The sequence below is a fragment of the Lonchura striata genome, chromosome 25 (genome assembly GCF_050655825.1).
Source record: "Lonchura striata isolate lonStrDom1 chromosome 25, ASM5065582v1, whole genome shotgun sequence".
In the NCBI taxonomy this organism is placed as follows: Eukaryota; Metazoa; Chordata; class Aves; order Passeriformes; family Estrildidae; genus Lonchura; species Lonchura striata.
In genome coordinates, this window is record NC_140727.1 from 4,896,474 (window position 1) to 4,917,721 (window position 21,248).

Below are 21,248 nucleotides of genomic sequence, written 5' to 3' on the forward strand. Positions count from 1 at the left end.
ACCTGGGACAGGGGAATGTCCCTGCCCATGGAATGGGATGATTTTGACGTCACTCCAACCCAAATCATCCCAGGATTTTATCCCGATTTTAAGCGGATCCAACAGGTCCCTGAAACCCAAATCATTCCAGGATTTTATCCCGATTTTAAGCGGATCCAACAGGTCCCTGAAACCCAAATCATTCCAGGATTTTATCCCGATTTTAAGCGGATCCAACAGGTCCCTGAAACCCAAATCATTCCAGGATTTTATCCCGATTTTAGGCGGATCCAACAGATCCCTGAAACCCAAACCATGCCAGGATTTTATCCCGATTTTAAGCGGATCCAACAGGCCCCTGAAACCCAAACCATTCCAGGATTTTATCCCGATTTTAAGCGGATCCAACAGGCCCCTGAAACCCAAATCATTCCAGGATTTTATCCCAATTTTAAGCGGATCCAAACCCAATGTACCCCAGGATTTTCCCCCTCAGTTTTCGGACATTCCGGAGGGTTGGATTGCGGGACCACGCCTGCCTCTGGGGGTGGTGGATTTCCCACATTCCCTGTTGGAATAAAACCCCAAACTCCGAGGAAAAGGAGGCCCCGGGATCTCCCAAGACTTCCAGGAGCTCTTGGGCAACTCCAGGTGGCAGCAGGAGGTCACCGGGGCAGGGAGGGATGCAGGGATGCGGGACAGCGTCCCCAGCCCGGCCACACCCTCCTGTCCCCTCGGGTCACCTCGTCAGCTCCTGCTCGTTTTCCTCATGATGAGGCTCATTTTTCCAGCCTGGGTTTCGCTGGATTAACTAAATAAATATTTCATATTAAATAAATATTTATTATTAAATAAATATTTAGCATGAAAATAAATATCTCCGTTGAATGGTATTTCCGTGAAAGAAATATTTCTATTAAATAAGTGTGTCACGTTAAATAAAGGCGTCATGTTAAATAGGTACAATAATATTAAATGTTTTTATTATAAATAATAAAACAATCATAATAATATTTAGTAAATATTTATTTAATTAAATAAAAAAACACCAAGAGGCAGAAACCTAAGATTTTAATCCAAAGTCAGGCAAGAATGTTTATTTAAGTTTACATATATATATATGTAAAATATTAATATACTTCTGTAAATAAAGTTGGTTTTCAGTGCACATCTTCAGCAAAATGAATATAATTAATTACTTTTTTAATTAAACATTTCTAGAATAACCCTGCTATAACTTTCATTATTTTGAAGAGTTTTCATTTCAAGTTGTGGTTTTTATTTTAATCAAAGAATAAAAATAAAAGGTTCAGGAGGGACATTTTGAGGAATTGCTGTTTGGGGACTCTGTGGGAGTCAGGGGTTTAAAAAAATGGGAATTCTGGCTACATTCCAGAGGGAAAAGGGCTCACCTGGACATGGAGGGTCCTTTTCCACCTGAATTTTAGGAATTCTTTGGCTGTGCTCTGGAAAAAGCCTGGAGTCTCCCTCCCTGGGAATATTCCAGAACCATTAATTAATTTATTTATTCCCTGCTGGAACAGGGAATTTGGACCTGCTCTGGTCCCTCCAGACCCCTCCAATCCCGGCATTCTGAGTGAATTTTACCCAATTCCATCAGAAATTCAAGTTTGCTTTCCCAAACATCCCAACCTGGATGTGCTGGAAAACTCCGAGCCTTGTGGAATCCAACTCAACTGGAACATTCCATCCCGATTCCAGGAATAAACCTGGAGATGCAATCTGGACCAGTCCCCTCGAAGCTGTGGAGATCTGAACTCCTCAGATCTTTCCATTCCTTCTTTTATTAATATTACTGCTTTAAAATCACCATTTCTTGGAATTCTGTGGGAATTTGGTCCCATCCCGCCATCGAGGAAGGAGCCAGAGGCACCTGGAATGTCCCCAGGGAATGGCAGGGAAATGCCGGAAAGCCGGGATAACGCGGATGGGAGCGGGAGGAGATAAAGAACCCAACACCGAATTCCCAGGGATTGTCCTCGTCCCACGCCCTGGTGGTCACCAGGGCCACTTGGGGGCCGAGCAGTATTTCTTGGAGTGGCTGGAGATCTTCACTCCACCGGACTGCTGGGGGACACATTTGGTGGCACTTTGCTGGGGGACACAGATTGTGCCACACTGCTGGGGGACACACTTGGTGGCACTTTGCTGGGGGACACACTTGGTGGCACTTTGCTGGGGGACACATTTGGTGGCACTTTGCTGGGGGACACAAATTGTGCCACACTGCTGGGTTACACACTTGGTGGCACTTTGCTGGGGGACACAAATTGTGCCACACTGCTGGGAGACACACTTGGTGGCACTTTGCTGAGGGACACATTTGGTGGCACTTTGCTGGGGGACACAAATTGTTCCATACTTCTGGGTGACACCTTTGGTGGCATTTTGCTGGGGGACACACTTGGTGGCACTTTGCTGGGGGACACACTTGGTCACACACTGCTGGGGGGCACAGATTGTCCCATATTGCTGGGGGACACACTTGGTGGCACTTTGCTGAGGGACACACTTGGTCATGCTCTGCTGGGGGACACAAATTGTGCCACACTGCTGAGGGACACACTTGACACTTTGCTGAGGGACGCACTTGGTGGCACTTTGCTGGGGGACACAGATTGTTCCATACTTCTGGGTGATGCCTTTGGTGGCACTTTGCTGGGGGACACACTTGGTCACACTCTGCTGGGGGACACACTTGATGGCAGTCTGTTGAGTGACACTTTTGGTCACACACTGCTGGGGGACACACTTGGTGGCACACTGCTGGGGGATACAGATTGTTCCATACTTCTGGGTGACGCCTTTGGTGGCACTTTGCTGGGGGATACACTTGGTCATACCTTGCTGGGGGACACATTTGGTCACACACTGCTGGGGGACACACTTGGTGGCACTTTGCTGGGGGACACACTTGGTGGCACTTTGCTGGGGGACACAAATTGTGCCACACTGCTGGGGGACACACCTGGTGGCACTTTGCTGAGTGACACTCTTGGTCACACACTGCTGAGGAACACAGATTGTGCCACACTGCTGGGGGACACCTTTGGTGGCACTTTGCTGAGGGACATAGATTGTGCCACACTGCTGAGGGACACCTTTGGTGGCACTTTGCTGAGGGACACAGATTGTCCCACACTGCTGGGGGACACCTTTGGTGGCACTCTGTTGAGTGACAGTCTTGGTCACACATTGGTGGGGGACACAGATTGTCCCACACTGCTGGGGAACACAGATTGTGCCACACTGCTGAGGGACACCTTTGGTGGCACTTTGCTGAGGAACACAGATTGTCCCACACTGCTGAGGGACACAGATTGTCCCACACTGCTGAGGGACACCCTTGGTGGCACTTTGCTGAGGGACACAAACCGTCCCGCTCTGCTGCTGCTGGGGGACACAAACGCTGGCCCCGCCAGTGTCACACTGCTGCGGGACACACGTGGTGACACACCTGCCGTGCCACTGCCAGGGGACACCGGCGGTGCCACTCTGCTGCTGCTGGGGGACAGGCGCTGTCACCCACTGGTACGAGACGCCCCGGGCCGCGCGCTGCTGGGGGACACAGGTGGTGGCACACCTGGGGACACCCTGCTGGGGACAGACGCTGGTCACACACTGCTGGGGGACGCACCTGGTGGCACTCTGCTGCCGCGGGACCCCCTTGGTGACGAACGGCGGCCGCGGCACGCAGGTGGTGACACACCTGGGGACAATCTTCTGCTGCTGGGGGCCACACTCAGGCGGTGGCACCTGCGGCTGCTGCGGCACGCACCGGGTGACACCCGCGCCGCCCGTCACGCTCTGCTGCGGCACGCAGGTGGTGACACACCTGGGGACAATCTTCTGCTGCTGCGGGACGGGCGGGCACTGCTGTGGCACCCGCAGCTGCTGTGGCACGCACTGGGTCACCCCCACCTGGTGTGGCACGCACTGGGCGACGCGCTGCTGCGGTGGCACGCACGTTGTCACCCGCCTGGGGACAATCTGCTGGGGCACGCAGAGGGGTCCACGGAGCTGGCAGGGTGGCACGGCCTGGGTGACGCTCTGCTGCTGGCACACGCTGGAGGACATCGCCCGCTGCAGGGGCACCTGGCCGGGCACGGCCTGGGGGATGCAGGTGGTGGAGTGCCACCGCTGAGCCGGGAAGGGGACGCCGGGGGACAGCGCCACGGGGTCCTGGTAGGGCGGAGGGAGGTGCTGGTGGAGGTGGCAGGACATCTTGGGGACACGAGGCAGGACTGGAAGGACACGGACGGGGTTGGAATCAGGTGAGGTTTGAGGTCCCTCCCAACCCAACCCTTTTGGTGGCACCTGAGCGAGTCCCCAAAGCTCGGGGACACGTCCCAGCTGTGTCACAACCCCAGCTGGTGGAGGTCTCGGGGAATCTTGGGGACACTTGAAGGACACGGTGGGGTTGGAATGAGGTGAATTTTAGGGTCCCTCCCCACCCGTTTGGTGACACCCAAGGACACCTGGACAGGTTGGTCCCCACACCTCGGGGACACGTCCCAGCTGTGCCACCGTCCCATCACGGCCCCAGCAGCACCTGAAGGACCCAACCCCTCGTTTTTAACTCTGAACCACGTCTTGAAGCCAACTGGGGACATTCAGCGACACTCAGCACTGAATGTCATGCAAAAAACCCCAATTAATTAAATTAATGAATTAAAACTTCCCTTGCTCCCAAATTGTCCTTTTCCAGGAGCAAATCTGGCGTTCAGACACTCAGCAGTGAACCCCGAGAGTCCTCTCCCACTCCAGCACAGAAATTCCAACCGATCCACTTTAAAATCCTCTCCCAGATTGCATTTTTCACACGGGAAAATCAGGAATAAATCTGAATTTCATAATCCCAACATCCCAGAGTGCTTTGGGTTGGAAGGGACACCAAAGATCAACTCAACCCCTACCTTGGGACACCTTCCACTATCCCAGGTTGCTCCAGCCTGGCCTGGGACACTTCCAGGATGGGAAATCCATGGAATATCCTGTGCCAGGCTCTCCTCACTCTCACAGGGAACAGTTCCTTCCCAAATCCAACCTCAGTTTCTTCACTTTCACTTTTACCCCATTCCCCGTGTCCTATCACTCCAGCTCCTGAGGGAAAGTCCATCCCACCACCTTTTCTTGCAGGGAACGTTCTCTAATCCCATCCCAAAATGAGCTGATAATTTTTTTTCTATACCCACCCCAAATCTTTGCTTGGAATCCACCAATACCTCCCCAAACTGAGGTGTTATTTTTCCTAAAACCACTCCGGATCTCTCTCTGGAACCCACCAATCCCACCCCAAAATGAGCTGATATTTTTCCTAAAACCACCCCAGATCTCTCCCTGGAATCCACCAATCCCACCCCAAACTGAGGTGTTATTTTTCCTAAAACCACCCCAGATCTCTCCCTGGAATCCACCAATCCCACCCCAAACTGAGGTGTTATTTTTCCTAAAACCACCCCAGATCTCTCCCTGGAATCCACCAATCCCACCCCAAACTGAAGTATTATTTTTCCTAAAACCACCCCAGATCTCTCCCTGGAATTCACCAATCCCACCCCAAACTGAGGTGTTATTTTTCCTAAAACCACCCCAGATCTCTCCCTGGAATCCACCAATCCCACCCCAAAACGATCTGGTATTTTTTTCTATAAGCACCCCAAATCTTTGCTTGGAATCCACCAATCCCACCCCAAAACGAGCTGCTATTTTCCAAACCCAAGCCCCAATCCCAAACCACGTCCAACCTGGCCTTGGACACCTCTTGGGATGGGGACTCTCCTCTGAGCCACCCATCCCATCCCATCCCCACTCCGACAATCAAGAATTCCGCCCGGAATTCCCATCCCAGCGTCTCCAGAGCTCAGGAACAGGACTCACCCGGCTCCCGGGGGCGGGAAGAGCTTCCAGAGGCGACCGGCGCGTCCCGGCTCCTCCGGAGCTTTTATAGAGCCACCGGAGGAGCCGCCGGTCCCGTAACCCCCGTGGCCCTCCCGGAGTGAGTCGGAGCCGCCAGCTCATCCCGGACAATGAGTGGTTCCATGTCAGCTTCCCAGAGTAATTACCTCGGGATAATTAATCCTCCGTGGCGTGGGGAGCAGCAGCAGCCCCAGCCCCGGGGCTGTTTTTGGGGATTGAACCCCTGGATGTGGAGGAATGGGTTTTCCAGGGGGGGTTCCATCCCTGGGGGGCTCACAGGAGTGGGGCGGTCCTGGTTATTGATGGATTTGGGATTTGGGATGCCAGGTTATCCATGGGATTCTCCAGCTCCGTGGTTTCGTCTCATCCACCCCGCAATGCCCGGATTTTGGGACTGCTCGGCCAAGTTTTGGGCGTGGATTTCCATCCATGGAGCACAAACAGGAAAACAAACGGCTCCTAGTGGTGGGTGCAGCTCATTATCCATCAAAATATCAATTTTTTAATTAAGAACTCCAGTTCTCTCCCCGCCCTGTGGTCCCAGCTCAGTGTTGGTGCCACCAGGGCTGGGCACAGCTTTGTCCTGACCCCTCTCAGCTCTCCTCGGGATCACCAGGGAGAAATTGTTCCACGGCGCCGAGCAGGAAGGGCCCGGATTTGTTCCTGATCGAGAATTCCATAATTAAAGGAGGATTTCGCCCTCTCTGCTTCTTCCCCCGCGTGGGGCACAATTACCCAGGAGTTCCCAAACTTCCTGATCCGTTTTCATGTCCGAAATATTCGGGGCCCTTTCTCCTGGCCACAAAAACCACCCGGGTGGGGCTGTTCATCTGAGTTCACACGAAACCACATTTTTTAATTAAAAAAATTAAAATACTCAGGCCCTTCGCCCTCCCTGTGGGTTTGGGCTCTGTTTTGGTGTCACCAGGGCTGGGCTTTATTTTGTCCTGGTCACTCTCGGCTCTGCTGGAGCCAGCAGGGCCAAATCGGCCTTTTTGGCCAATATTAGAATATTTAAACATTTTAATATTGGAGTATTTTAATATTATATATTTTTGGGGTTATTTTTTGTGTTACAACAAACCCATAAGAGTGCTAAGCAGATTTTAATGACTTTTAAAATCAATCTTCTATTTTTTGGGGTTATTTTGTGTCACAATGAAGCTATGAAAGCGCTGAGCAGATTTTAACGACTTTAAAAATCCTTCTTCTGTTTTTTTGGTGTTATTTTGTGTCACAATGAAGTCACTAAGATGCTGAGCAGATTTTAATGATTTTAAAAATCCATGTTCTGTTTTTTGGGGTTTTTTTGGTGTCACAATGAGCTCATAAAAAGCACTGAGCAGATCTTTAGTGACCTAAAAAAAAGGAATTCCTGCTCTCAGGAGTTTTTTTAGCCCCTGGGAGACAAGGAAGTGAATGCCTGGGGAAGTCACAAGGGGCTGGAGGAAGTTTATCAGCTCCTGGGAGCTTTTTGTCACCTCTGGCTCCGGGTGTCCCCATGCGGGTCCCGGGGCTGTCACCTGTCCCCGGAGCAGCGGGAATGTGGCCCTGGTGACTCTCAGGTGACCAGGACAGGTGAGGTGCTTGCACAACCAGCTGGGCTGCCACCCAAAAATAAACTTCCTCCAAAAGTTGCGTGTGACTTTCTCACTGATTCAGCTCCTTATCTCACACAGACTGAAAAAAAATCCTCATAAAACCAAAAGGTGAATTTTTTGAAGTCATTAAAACCTGTTCAGCGCTTTTATAGGCTCATTGTGACACAAAATAACACCAAAAAAACAGAAGATGGATTTTTTAAAGTCATTAAAATCTGCTTTATTCTTTCATGGGTTTATTGTGACTCAAAATAACCCCAAAAAGGCCGATTTGGCCCTGCTGGCTCCAGCAGAGCCAAGAGTGACCAGGACAAAATAAAGCCCAGCCCTGGTGACACCAAAACAGAGCCCAAACCCACAGGAAGGGCAAAGGGCCTGAGTATTTTAATTTTTTTAATTAAAAAATGTGGTTTCGTGTGAACTCGGAGAAACAGCCCCACCCAGGTGGTTTTTGTGGCCAGGAGAAAGGGCCCCGAATATTTTGGATGTGAAAACAGATCAGGAAGTTTGGGAGCTCTGGGGTAATTGTGCCCCACGTGGGGGAAGAAGCAGAGAGGGTGAAACCCTCCCTTTTTCCGGGAATTCTCCGTCTGGAACGAATCCAGATTTTCCTGGTCAGCTCTGAGTGTCCGGCTCCACCTGGACCACAAGAACGTGGCTTTGTTGTGGCTTCTCTCCTGCGGGATTCGTTTCTTTGATCTGAAGCCACAATTCCGCCGTGGTTTTCGGCTCCCATTTTTGGAGGTTTGAAGCTCCCTTTGACCAAAACGAGCAGTTCACAGCCATAGAAATATAGCTCATAAACAGATCTCGTTCATATAAATTTATTTTGATTTTTCCCGGTCGGGAACCATGGCAGATGGGACACCAGCAGGAATTTCCACCTGGAGAAGGTGGTCAGGCATTGGAAGGCACTTCCCAGGTGGGAATTCATGGAGCTTGGCTGATTTTCCATCTCCTGAGGTTCCAACCCAGCGCCTCGGATCACGCATTGAAAATTCACCTTTTTTTCCCCTTTCTGTCTCCTTTTGTTCTGCTGCCAGCGTTTCTTTTTTTGGAGCAGGGAGGGAGCTCTGCATTCCTGGGGCCTCACCCTCCAAATCCGCGTTCCTGACTTATTAAAGGTGGGGTGGAGAATCCCCGAGGTGCCACCCGGCTCCTCCTCCTGGGTTTTCGGGACCTCCCTCCTCCAACCCCTCTCTGCTTTAACACCTTTCCTCCACCTTCACCTGGCGGCGGCTGCCAGGTGGGGTAAAACCGGCAGAATTCCAAAATCCCTGAAAAGAATTCCAAGGTGGGCGAGTCCAAGCTCGATCCCCACCTGGACACCCAGAAAAACATCCAGGAATTCCTGGGACACCTCCACGGGCAGCCAGTCCAACCCTCCCTGAGCCCCTTTCCAAGGCCTTTTCCCTTTTCCAGGAGGAATTTTCCCAAATTTCCCACCCTGGCACAGCTCGAGGCCGTTCCCTCTTGTCCTGCCCCATTCCCTGGGATCAGATCCCAAATTCCTCCTGGATCCCCTTTTCTCCAGGCTGAGCCCCCCCAGCTCCCTCAGGATTCTCCATTCCCTTTTCCAGCTGCTCCAGCCCCATTTCCATCCCCACTCCAGCTCTTCCGTGTCCCTTTTCCATGAGGGAACAGAGGACGGAGTGTCCCCCGAGTGTCCCCAAGTGTCCCTTGAGTTCCCCCGAGTGTCCCCAACCACCAGAGCGCAGCATTGGCCCGCGCAGGCGGCTCCTGGAAAATCCCATGGGATCCTCCCTCTCTGTGTGTCTCCAGGAAAAGTTTTAATTTCGGGTTTGGCTCAGCCCAACCCCTTTTCTCCGCTGGATCTGGGAAGGAGCAGCACGGGCTGGGATTGTCCTGCTGGGAATCTGCCCCAAGGAGAAGGACCTGTGGGTCCTGGTGGGCAGAACCTGTCCCCAGGGATTGGGGAGGGATCCCAGGGATTGGGAGGGATCCCCCACCTCTCTCAGGGCCTCCTGTTCAAAGCTGGGAATGTTGGGAATGTTGGGAATGATGAGCCTGTGGAGACCCCAGAGCCCCCCCAGGATCTTCAGGGGCTCCAGGGAAGCTGGAGAGGGACTTTTCCTCAGGAACTGCAGGGACAGGACACAGGGAATGGGGCCAGGGGGACAGAGGGGAATTTGGGTGGGATTTTGGGGAGGAATTCTTCCCTGTGAGGGTCCCGGGTTATTCCATGGATTTCCCATCCCTGGGAGTGTCCAAGGCTGGCCTGGCCAGGGCTTGGAGCAACCTGAGGTGAGGGAAGTTGTCCCTGCCCCTGGGTTGGAACTGGATGAGCTTTACGGTCCTTCCCACCCAAACCACTCCAGGATTCCAAACCGTTCCAAACCATTCCAAACCATTCCACCATTACAAACCATTCCAGGATTCCAAACCATTCCACTGCTCCAAACCATTCCAAAACCATTCGATGATTCCAAACTATTCCAAAGCATTCCAAACCATTCCACCATTCCAAAACCATTCCAAAACCATTCCAAACCATTCCACTGCTCCAAACCATTCCAAAACCATTCCATGATTCCAAACTATTCCAAACCATTCCAGCATTCCAAACCATTGCAAAACCATTCCATGATTCCAAACCATTCCAAACCATTCCAAACCATTCCACCATTCCAAACCATTCCAAACCATTCCAAACCATTCCACCATTCCAAACCATTGCAAAACCATTCCATGATTCCAAACCATTCCAAACCATTCCACTGCTCCAAACCATTCCAAAACCATTCCATGATTCCAAACCATTCCAAACCATTCCAGCATTCCAAACCATTGCAAAACCATTCCATGATTCCAAACCATTCCAAACCATTCCAAACCATTCCACCATTCCAAACCATTCCAAACCATTCCAAACCATTCCACCATTCCAAACCATTGCAAAACCATTCCATGGTTCCAAACCATTCCAAACCATTCCACCATTCTGGGCACGGGGCAGGGACTAAAGGGAGCATGAGGGACCGAGCAAAGACGGCACTCTAATTTAATTAATTTAATTAATTTGTAATTAAAGAGCTGCACAGGAGCTGCAGACAAGAAAACTTCTCTCATTATGAGTAAATTCCTGATTTGGGGATTTAACAGCGCTCAGGGCAAAATGAGAATGAAACTCCTCACCCAGGTCCCTCTTGCTTCACCCTAAAAGGGTTTTATGACTTAATTAACTCTTGGTTTCGCTAATTAGGAGCTCTTTGTTCCGGACCAGGCTCGGGGGAGGTTAAGCCTGGCTTCAGGGTCAGAATAACCCCTGTGACTTCTCCAAGCTCAGCTTTTTTGGGGTTCTGGCACCGATTTCTCTTCCCCCAGCACCTCTGTCCATCGGCTTCATCCCTGTGCTGGGATTCCACGGGGAATAAAACCCTGGGATTTGGGTTGGGCCCCGTGCAGGTGTTGGGATGGAGCAAATGGCGAGCCCAGGGTTGTAATTTTAATTATTTTAGTGATCAACTCAGCCTAGCTCATGGAAGTTATAGAAAAGACAAAATCCAAGATAAATCCTTTTGGTTTTTTGGCTCAAAGACCAATAATTGCCTTTCCCTGTGGCACCAGGAGCATCACAGAGCTGATATTCCAAAAAAAAAAAAAAGGATTTTATCCTTTTCCAAGAGGTCAGGGAAAGGCTGAAACCTGGCTCTGTATCCCAGTTCCTCCTTGGGTGTCCCCAAGGCTGCTCCACTTTCCAGCAAAAAACCTGGGAAAGGCTGAACTCCAGGGAGTTCATTCCCAGTGAGCTCCGGAGGGGGAATGAAGCAATCTGGAATTGGGTTCTTTGATGGGATGGCTGCTGGAAAAGTCGTGGTGCTTCAGTGAGGTAATCAGAGCCCTGTGGGGAAATGAGGGATAAATTTAGGCTGGGAATTAGCAGAGGTTTTCAAGGAGCAGAGAAGAAATTAGGGATTAATTTAGGCCGGGAATTAGGAGGAGGTTTTCAAGCAGAGAAGAAATTAGGGATTAATTTAGGCCAGGAATTAGGAGGAGGTTTTCAAGCAGAGAAGAAATTAGGGATTAATTTGGGCTGGGAATCAGCAGGAGGTTTTCAGGGAGCAGCTCAAGAGGACTCAGGAACAGGCTGGGAAATCCGAAAATGGGACTCAAAACAGGCACCAAGCTTTGGGATGGAGTTTGGGGGATTTATGGGGAGGTTTTACAGGAGAGTCCCAGACCCAAGGCCGTGACTCAGCCGGGAAAGTCAGAGTTTTATAGGAATTGTCTTGATCCTGGGAAGCTCATGGAATTAAGCTCATGGAATTATGGAATGGTTTCGGTTGGAAAGGATCTTTAAAATCGTCTCATTCCAACCTCTGCCATGGGACACCTTCTGCTGTCCCTGGTGGCTCCAGGCTCCAGGAATTGGTCACTCCCAGGGATGGGAAATCCATGGAATAACCTGGGACCCTCACAGGGAACAATTCCTTCCCAAAATCCCACCCAAATTCCCCCTCTGTCCCCCTGACCCCATTCCCCGTGTCCTGTCCCTGCAGTTCCTGAGGAAAAGTTCCTCTCCAGCTTCCCTGGAGCCCCTGAAGATCCTGGGGGGGCTCTGGGGTCTCCACAGGCTCAACATTCCCAACATTCCCAACATTCTAACATTCCCAGCCTGTTGGAAAAAAACAGCCAGGAAAAGACCATGGACACTCCAGATCGAGTCCTTGGATCCTGCAGCCCTTGGGGGTGTCCAGCTTTTTTGGGACCTTCAATCCCACCCTGGGCCACGGGCAGGGACAATTCCCACCCTCCCAGCTCCAAGCCCGTCCAGCCTGGCCTTGGCCACTTCCAGGGAAGCCACAAAGGTCCCGGGAGTTTGGGACAGGAGCTGCTCCAGGCTCCAGACCGATACCCGGGAGATGCTGCAGGTGCTAATTAAGTCATCCAGCAGGTGCTAATTAAGCCTTTGTTTGATGAGTTCACCGCCGTGTCCAGCCCGGAGCTGGACACAAAAACGAGATGGGCGGGAGCCGAATCCTCCGGAGAGCCCCGGGCCAGGCTGGGCCGGTTCGGCGGCTCCTGAGTCAGGCTGAAATCCAGCGGGGCAAAAGTTCCTGAGGATCCTCCCCTCTGTGCACAAAGGTCCTGAATTCCGGGGGAAAATCAGGGAGAATCCATGAAATCACGAGGGAAGGATCCTTGCTTGCCAAAAAAATCTGATCCCTAAACAAAAGTGCCCAAATCCTGCATGGCAAAAATCAGGGAGCGTCTGTGGAGTCCTGAGGGAGGGCTCCTCGCTTCCCAAAAAATCTGATCCTTTCCCCAAATCCTGTGTGGAACAAAGGTGAGGGAGCATCCACAGAATCCTGAGGGAGGGCTCCTCACTTCCCGGAAAAATCTGGGAATTGCAGGAAAATCCCCAAATCTGGGGTGACAAGAAAGGTCAAACAGCATGCATGGAGCCCTGGGTGAGAGGTCCTCACTTCCCAAAATTCGGATCCATTTTTTTGGCAGAGTGAAGCGAAGGAGCTCCGTGACCCTTGGAAACACCTCCGGGACATCCCAGATGGAGCCACCAGCTCCCGTTTGGACCTCCTGGAATAACTCCTGGGAATCACCTGCTCGGCACCTGGGAGGTCCCTGATGAATTTGGGATTTCTGGGATCTGGAGCAGCCATTCCCATCGGGAATGCCGGACTGGGAATTTCCTTCCCCGCGGTGTCACGATCCCTGGAATTTGCGGCGCATTTGGGACGGGCCAGGAGCTCCATGTTCCCTCCATTCCCTCACGTTTCTCCCGTCGTTTTCCCAAAGTTTTGGCTAAAAATAAATTTTTGTGCAATTCCTGGGGATGGGAAAAGCAATTCCACCTTTCCTCCAGGAAAAACGTTCCCTCCCTTTCCAAGGGCTGACTCCGGAGCCTCTTTGGGCAATATCCATAATTTTTGTGCTGAGGTTGCTGCCCGGTGACCTCCAGAGCATTTCCAGACTGGATCCAAACCAGTTTAAGGTCAGGCCACATCTGCTGATCTCCAGACAGGGTTTAGGATTAGGTTTAGGATTAAGTTTAGGTTTAGGTCTCCACTCCCAGCCATGGGAAGTGTTTGACTTTAATCCCTGAGCGTTGCAAGTTCAGGGTTTAAATTTGGCGCAAAAATATTCCAGAAATCCTTGATTTATTGCTTAAATAAAAATGTCCTGAGCAGATGGAGGTGTCCTGTCCCTCTCTGCTCTGAGGGATGGACAGCACTGACCTGAAGAGGAGAATTCCCTCGGGAATATTGCACAAAAATTCGGGTAGAAGGTTGGAGGTGGTGAAATTCCCTGTCTGCTCTCAAACTCGGCTGCTCCGGCCATGGCGGGACAAAAACCAGGATCAGGGAATGATGAAATAGTGGAATAATAGAATCAGGGAATCATGGAGTATCAGTGGATCATTGTGGAGTCAGAAAATCATGGAAAAATCAAATCAGAGAATTATGGAATCAGAGAAACAGAAAATCATGATCATAAAATCACAAAACGATGGAATTAGGGGATCACAGAATCACAAAATCATGGAAAATGGAGTCAGAGAATCAGAAAATCATGGAATAAGAGGATCAGAGAATCATGGAATCGCAGAATAACAGAAGCATAAAATCATGGAACGATAAAATCAGAGGATCCGAGAAAATCAGAGGACCATGGAAAGGTTTAGGTTGGAAAGGACCTTTAGGATCATCCCATTCCAAGCCCCTGGCACGGCCAGGGACAATTCCCACTGTCCCAGGTCTCTCCAAGCCCCATCCAAGCTCTCCTCGGACACCTCCAGGAGCGGGGCAGTGCCGAACCCCAAGGTTTTGAGGACTCTGCTCTCCTTCCCCGCATCTCCCCGTGGGAAGGGCACAATTCCAGGAGCTTATCTCGGTTCCGAGCCCTGCCAGCCGCCGGCTGCCTCGAAAGCAGCCGGGCAGGTCTGGGAAGTGCCCTAATTCCAGCCTGGAATCGGCACCGGCGGAGCTCCGGCGAGGCCTGAGTCAGGCTCTGGGCTTGGGCTGGGGTATCCCAAAAGCTGGAGACTAAAGCCGAGCCTATCCCAGCGGGAACAGCAAGGCAGCACCCAGGGAAAACGGGAATTGCACGGACGGGAGAAAGTTCTGGAATATTCGGGCTTTGTGCTGCCAAAGGGTTGTTGAGAGAGGAAGTTGCTCCATGCCGGGAGCAGCCGCTTCCAGGCGCTGCCCAGGAATTCCGGGAGGTGACATGGGACCAGCTCAGCCTGTTGGAAGTGATCGCGTCGGGATCTTGATCCGATAAAAGCTCCGGAAAAGCCACGGCGATGAGCCCGGGAGAGGCCCGGGATGACCAAAGGTGATGAAATTCTGTCTGGGTGGGACACGGTGTCTCCAGGGGCCGTGTCCCGATGGATCCCAGAGATTTGGGGGATTGGGATTGGATTTTGGAGGGTTTTCCCACTCCATAAATGTTTGGGTTTTGTTCCACCTGGACTAATCTTCAGGGAATGCACTGCACACACAGAGTTCCCTTTATTTCACATTGAGGCTGAAACACCTTTTTAAATTCCCTTCTGTAATTCCATGGGGCCGGTTCCCCAAATTCCATTTGAGTGGGAAAAATCTCGGATATTGTCAAAAATCCCTAGAGAGAAACTCAGATCCCTGCTCCATCACGTTTGGATGGGTGAGAACTGCATCTCCGTGGAAAATGAGATTTATCCAGAGAATTCCAGGATTATTGAGGTTGGAAAAGCCCTCCAAGATCATCGAGTCCATCTTTTGGTGGATCAACTCCTTTCCAGAGCCCTGAGGGTGTGTGAGGAATTCCTTGGACATCTCCGGGGTGGCAACACCAAACCTCACTGGGCAGCCCCTGACTGCCCTTTTCAGGAGGAAATTCCTGGAATGTCCAGGAAATCCCTCCTGGTGATTCCAAACTGAAACGAAAGTTGAGGGAAATCCATGAAGTTCTCCCCAGGAAAACCCAGGAGAGGTATACCTGTGGAATGACCCCTGGATGGGTTGAGGTGGGAACTCCAAATAAATCCCAGGAATTTCAGACATCAGAGCGGGTTTTAGCTGTGGAATGACCCCTGGATGGGTTGAGGTGGGAACTCCAAATAAATTCCAGGAATTTCAGACATCAGAGCGGGTTTTAGCTGTGGAATGACCCCTGGATGGGTTGAGGTGGGAACTCCCAATAAATCCCAGGAATTTCAGGCATCAGAGTGGGTTTTAGCTGTGGAATGATCCCTGGAGAACTTGAGGTGGGAATTCCAAATAAATCCCAGGAATTTCAGACATCAGAGCAGGTTTTAGCTGTGGAATGACCCCTGGATGGATTGAGGTGGGAATTCCCAATAAATCCCAGGAATTTCAGACATCAAAGTGGGTTTTAGCTGTGGAATGACCCCTGGATGGGTTGAGGTGGGAATTCCCAATAAATCCCAGACATCAGAGCGGGTTTTATCTGTGGAATGAACCCTGGATGGGTTGAGGTGGCACCAAACCCCACCAAGCCCCCAAACCTCCACAGGGTCTCCAATAACTCCATGATCCCGAGGCTCTGACCTTTATCCAGGGAGAAATTCTACGGTTCACCAGGATTAGTCAGGGGAACGAACTCGGAATCCTCTCTGGAAAGTGCCTACGTGTAAAACCCGGCCGGGCAAGGTTCTTGTGAAAGAATGAGCTCATCAGCCAGGAGGACTCATTCCCAGAAGGCAGGGCTTCCAAACCCTATAAAAGATCCCAAATCTCCCCAGTCCAGCATCGGCTCCGCTCCCGCTGCTCCCTCGGCACCGGCTGGGTGAGTCCCAGAACCCTGAGGTTCCTCGGGGAGCTTCGGGATTGGGAATCCCGAGGTTCCTCGGGGAGCTTTGGGATTCAGAGCTCTGAGATTTTTGGGGAGGTTTGGGATTGAGAATCCCGAGGTTCCTCGGGGAGCTTTGGGATTCAGAGCTCTGAGATTTTTGGGGAGGTTTGAGATTGAGAATCCCGAGGTTCCTCGGGGAGCTTCGGGATTGGGAATCCCGAGGTTCCTCGGGGAGCTTTGGGATTCAGAGCTCTGAGATTTTTGGGGAGGTTTGGGATTGAGAATCCAGAGATTCCTCGGGGAGCTTTGGGATTCAGAGCTCTGAGATTTTTGGGGAGGTTTGGGATTGAGAATCCAGAGATTCCTCGGGGAGCTTTGGGATTCAGAGCTCTGAGATTTTTGGGGAGGTTTGGGATTGAGAATATTGAGACTTTTGGGGGAAATTTGGGACTAGGAATCCTGGGATTTTTGGGAAGGTTTGGATTCAGAATTCTGCGATTTTGGAGAGGATATTTGGGGCTGAGAATCCCAATATTTTTGGGGCAAGTTTGGGATTGAGAATCTCGAGATTTTTGGGGCAAGTTTAGGATTGAGAATCTCGAGATTTTTGGGGCAAGTTTGGGATTGAGAATCTTGAGATTTTTGGGGCAAGTTTGGGATTGGGAATCACAATATTTTTGGGGGATGTTTGGGACTGAGAATCCTGATTTTTTGGGGGGATATTTGGGTTTCTGCCTTTCAGGAAATGTTGGATTTGGTGCCTTGGGGTATGTGGAGGGTTCCTGGAAAGGAGGGAATTTGTGGGCGTTGGGGTGGCCTGGAAATGGCACTGGAAGGCAAATTAAGACCGAGCCTAAATCTGAAGGTAATTAAGTCCTAAATTAGACCCTTCCTGAGGCACGGATCAGATGGAATTCCGTTGGTTTAAGGACGAATCTCCTCCCTGCAGGGAAGGACAGCAAACCCTCTCCCGCCAAATTGATTTTCCTTTGATTTTATAACCAAAATATTTTTTAAGCTTCCATTTCACCCAGGGATTCCTTGGAAAGAGGCAAATTTGGGAGCACGAGGGCGCTGCAGGGAGACAAGGAGTGAAAATATTCCCGGTGAGCCGCCTCACCCGTGTCAGGAGCAAGATCTTAATTAATTATTTAATTAATTAAGGTCTTATCAGATGTGTAAAAAAAAAAAAAAAAAAGGAAGAGAGGAGAGAATTGGCTGTGAGAGGAGCTGACAACCCCCCGGGGAAAGGAGGAGGAATTTTCCCTCTTTCTGCCTTGGGAAGTTCAAATCCCTTCCAGCCCCGCTTTTGGAATTCTCACCTTTCTCTCCTGCCCTTGGATGTAAAAAATCCAGCGCAGGAATTCCCGAGGTCCGGGCGAGCTTCCAGCGCCCACAAAATTGTCCCCAAATTGTTCCCAAATTGTCCCCAAATTGTCGGGGAGGAGAAATCCGCGCTGCCCGCTCTGACTCAAGAGGGGACAGCGGCGACAATCCCGGACCTCGGGGACGCTTTATCCCAGAGAATTCCCTTCCAAGGACCGAGCCAAACCCTCGGCATCGTCACCGGAGCGAGAGGAGGAGCTGTCTCCTGGGAATTTAACCCTGGGCTCGCCAGAGCCTCGAGAAACCTCCCCTGCCGTTCCGAATTCCAAGGAAAAGCTGAAAATCGAGGGGCAAAAAGCAGGAATTAGTCCCAAGCACCCCCTTGGCCTCACATTTATATTCTTTTTTCTGGCACGACAAACGTCCTGAAATGTTTGGGCTTAGCCTCGGGAAGACAAGGGCAGAGGAGGAAAACTGGGCTTTAAAAAAAGTTTTAACACGTTTTTCGGAATTGTGTCACCCTCTCGCCCCGGTAACACAAGAAATTCCCACTTTTTTTGCCAGGTGATCCCGTTTTCCCGCAGAGATGTCTCTGAACCAGATGCAAATCAAGCAGGAGCTGCAGCTCCCCCCCGGGCTGGGTAAAACCACCCCAAAACAGAGCCCGGAGCACCCCCAAATCCCGGGAAAGGCGATCCCAGAGCCGGGAAAAGGGGAAGCTGCCGTGCCCCAGGAGCAGCAAACCCAATTCCCTCCGCGCCTGGAAGAGAAATCCTGCCCGGACCCGACGCTGGAGAAGCAGGAGGCCAAGGAGATCCCGGTTCCCGTTCCCGTTCCCTGCTCCGAGCCTGCAGCCTGCGCCCAGGAGAAGCAGCAGTGCCAGGAAATCCCGGTGTCCATCCCGGAAAAACAGCAGTGCCAGGAAATCCCGGTGTCCATCCCGGAAAAACAGCAGTGCCAGGAAATCCCGGTGTCCATCCCGGAAAAACAGCAGTGCCAGGAAATCCCGGTGTCCATCCCTGATCCACACCCTGACCCTGTCCCGTGTGCCCAGGAGAAGCAGCAGTGCCAGGAAATCCCAGTTGCCATCCCTGATCCTGCCCAAGAAAAGCAGGAATGCAAGGAAATCCCGGTGTCCATCCCAGAAAAGCAGGAATGCAAGGAAATCCCGGTGTCCATCCCAGAAAAGCAGGAATGCAAGGAAATCCCGGTGTCCATCCCAGAAAAGCAGGAATGCAAGGAAATCCCTGTCCCCATCCCAGTTTCATGCCCTGAGCCCGTTCCATGCTCCCAGGAAAAGCAGGAATGCAAGGAAACCCCGGTGTCCATCCCGGAAAAACAGGAATGCAAGGAAATCCCGGTGTCCATCCCGGAAAAACAGGAATGCAAGGAAACCCCGGTGTCCATCCCGGAAAAACAGGAATGCAAGGAAATCCCGGTGTCCATCCCGGAAAAACAGGAATGCAAGGAAACCCCGGTGTCCATCCCGGAAAAACAGGAATGCAAGGACACCCCTGTCCCCATCCCAGTCCCGGACCCCGCCCCGTGTTCCCAGGAAAAGCAGGAATTCCAGGAGATCCCGGAGCAGCGCTCCCTTCCCGAGAAATTCCCTCCCCTGCAGCAGCAGCTGCAGCAGCCCGGCCCGTGGCAGAAGTAGAAGGAAAATCCCGAGCCCGGGGATTTTCTCCCCGAATCCAGAGGTTTTTCCAAGCATTTTTCTTTTTTTTTTTTTTTTTTTTTTTAACCCCTGCCGAGCTTTTGTCGGGAATTCCTTCCAGCCGCCCCTCCCGCTAACGCCTTGTCCGCTACTAACAGCAGGGAATTCCCGTCGGGAATGCTTTCCAGCAGGGTTGTAGCTCTCCACCTTCCCAAATTCCTGCCCTTTTCCCCAATCCCGCGGCTTTGGAATGCCCAGAAAGCCCCAAAGAAATCATGGAGCAAGGCGGGGTTCGTGAAGTTAAAGAAAAAAGCCCCAAATCCAGGGAAGAGCTCTTCCCCTTTTCCCCCCTGGATTCCAGCTCCCACCTGGAATTCGGGAAGCTTTTCCCTATAAATAATCAGATTTGTGCGGAATCTGCCGCCAAAACGCTCAAAAATTCCTAAACCGGGAATTAGTCCCGAATATTTGGTGGAATTAAAAAATAATCCTTTGGGACTGAGGGAGAAAAAATGAAGATTTTTAGGATAGATCCGACTTTGGTGGAATTAAAAAGAATCCTTTGGGATTGAGGGGGAAAACGGGAAGAATTTTAGGATAAATCCGAGCTCGCTCTCCCCTTGAATTTCCTCGGAGGTGTCAAAGAGCAGCTCAGGCCGTGAATATTCCATAATTACCCAAATTTATGGATAATTAACTCCACTCCAGACATGTTTGGGAAGGGATCAACCCCGGGCGTGGCGATAAAGGAGGAATTCCAGCCGGGAATGTTTCGCCACCCGTCGGTGTTTGGGACTTTGTCTCGTGAATGTTTTCGGCTGCTGTTGGATCCAGGATTTATTTCACTGTGAAAATTCCACAATAAAAGCGACTTTGAGTGCCGAGTTTTGGGAATTTTTTGTTCCTGGTCGTGGGGGGTTTTATATCAGGTTGTGGGGGTTTTTGTAGCAAATTTTGGGGGTTTTATACCAAGTTTTGGGGGGTTTTGTACCAAGTTTTGGAGGGTTTTGTATCAAGTTTTGGGAATTTTTATGTCAAGTTTTGGGAAGTTTTATACAGAGTTTGAGGGGTTTTTATATCAAGTTTTGGCAGCTTTTATACCCAGTTTTGGGTATTTTTTGATCAAGTTTTGGGGATTTTCAATGGCTTCTCCTGAAAAAGATGGAGAGGAAGCTCAGCTTGCAAAAGCCGGTGTTTGTGTGTGCTTAAAGTTGATATTTTAGGGGAAAACAAAAGAGAAAGAGAAGTGAAAACAGGAGGAAAAACAAACAAAAAACACCAGGGAGCAACCACGAGGTCATTCCACCATTTTATTGCACCACATCCCAAATTAAATTCGGAATTAAAACCAGCCCCGCCGTTCATTTATCATTTTTTTTTAAAAGCTAATTAAGCGCATCTCGTTATGAGGTAATTTCTGGCAAGCGAAGCAGGTCTGGAGACGTTCCCGGGAGCCAGGAGGAGGTGGGAAAAGCGGGATTTGGGATTTGGGATGGCTCCTACTTCTGCTTGGAGCATTGCTGCTGCTGCTGCGGGGGGTTCTTCGCGGCCGCCTGGGCCTGGCTTTTGGAGGCCGGGCTTTGCTGGACCCCCTTGGGAAGGGTCCCGCACTTCTGCTGGCACTGGGCCGGGATCTGCTGCGGCTGCTTCTGCTGCTGGGACATCCTGGCTGAGCCTGCGATTCAAAATCCCGGAGAGAACCCAATTTTAGGCTCAAATCCGCCTTTTTGCGGTGTTCACGTTCAGCTTCGAGGTCGACGCCGCGGATTTAAACTTAATCCCAAACCAGGCTGGGATTAAACCCCTGAGGGTGCTGCAGCTCGGCCCGAATTTTGGGGAGTTGTTTCCTGCCCCTTTTTGGGGTTTTTTTGGATCCCATCCCGTTACCGGCCGGATCGGTCGCCCCGCCGAGGGATCAGGGAATAGCTGTGCCTAAAATGAGGATCAGAGGCAAAACCCCGCCTAAC

General features: G+C 51.1%; 2 protein-coding genes across 5 annotated transcripts; one reads left to right on the forward strand and one right to left on the reverse strand.

Moving 5' to 3' along the window:
- Positions 1-1,828: 1,828 nt before the first annotated feature.
- On the reverse strand, positions 1,829-18,411 carry LOC144247756 (uncharacterized). Of its 3 annotated transcripts, none has more exons than XM_085560856.1 (2): positions 17,621-18,411; positions 1,829-4,244 (listed from the first exon to the last, which is right to left on the reverse strand). In XM_085560856.1, the coding sequence occupies exon 2, from the start codon at positions 4,222-4,224 to the stop codon at positions 1,999-2,001; it is 2,226 nt and encodes a 741-aa protein (XP_085416982.1). In that variant the 5' UTR covers positions 4,225-4,244; positions 17,621-18,411; the 3' UTR covers positions 1,829-1,998. The 3 variants fall into 3 exon arrangements, with proteins under 3 accessions (XP_085416982.1, XP_085416981.1, XP_085416980.1); XM_085560855.1 differs by having other exon boundaries at positions 1,829-11,382; XM_085560854.1 differs by having other exon boundaries at positions 1,829-15,420.
- On the forward strand, positions 16,144-20,161 carry LOC110476896 (uncharacterized). 2 transcript variants are annotated; one of them, XM_085560858.1, is made up of 3 exons: positions 16,255-16,292; positions 17,317-17,404; positions 18,189-20,161. In XM_085560858.1, the coding sequence occupies exon 3, from the start codon at positions 18,211-18,213 to the stop codon at positions 19,279-19,281; it is 1,071 nt and encodes a 356-aa protein (XP_085416984.1). In that variant the 5' UTR covers positions 16,255-16,292; positions 17,317-17,404; positions 18,189-18,210; the 3' UTR covers positions 19,282-20,161. The 2 variants fall into 2 exon arrangements, with proteins under 2 accessions (XP_021397863.3, XP_085416984.1); XM_021542188.3 differs by lacking the exon at positions 17,317-17,404 and having other exon boundaries at positions 16,144-16,292.
- The last annotated feature ends 1,087 nt before the right edge of the window (positions 20,162-21,248 follow it).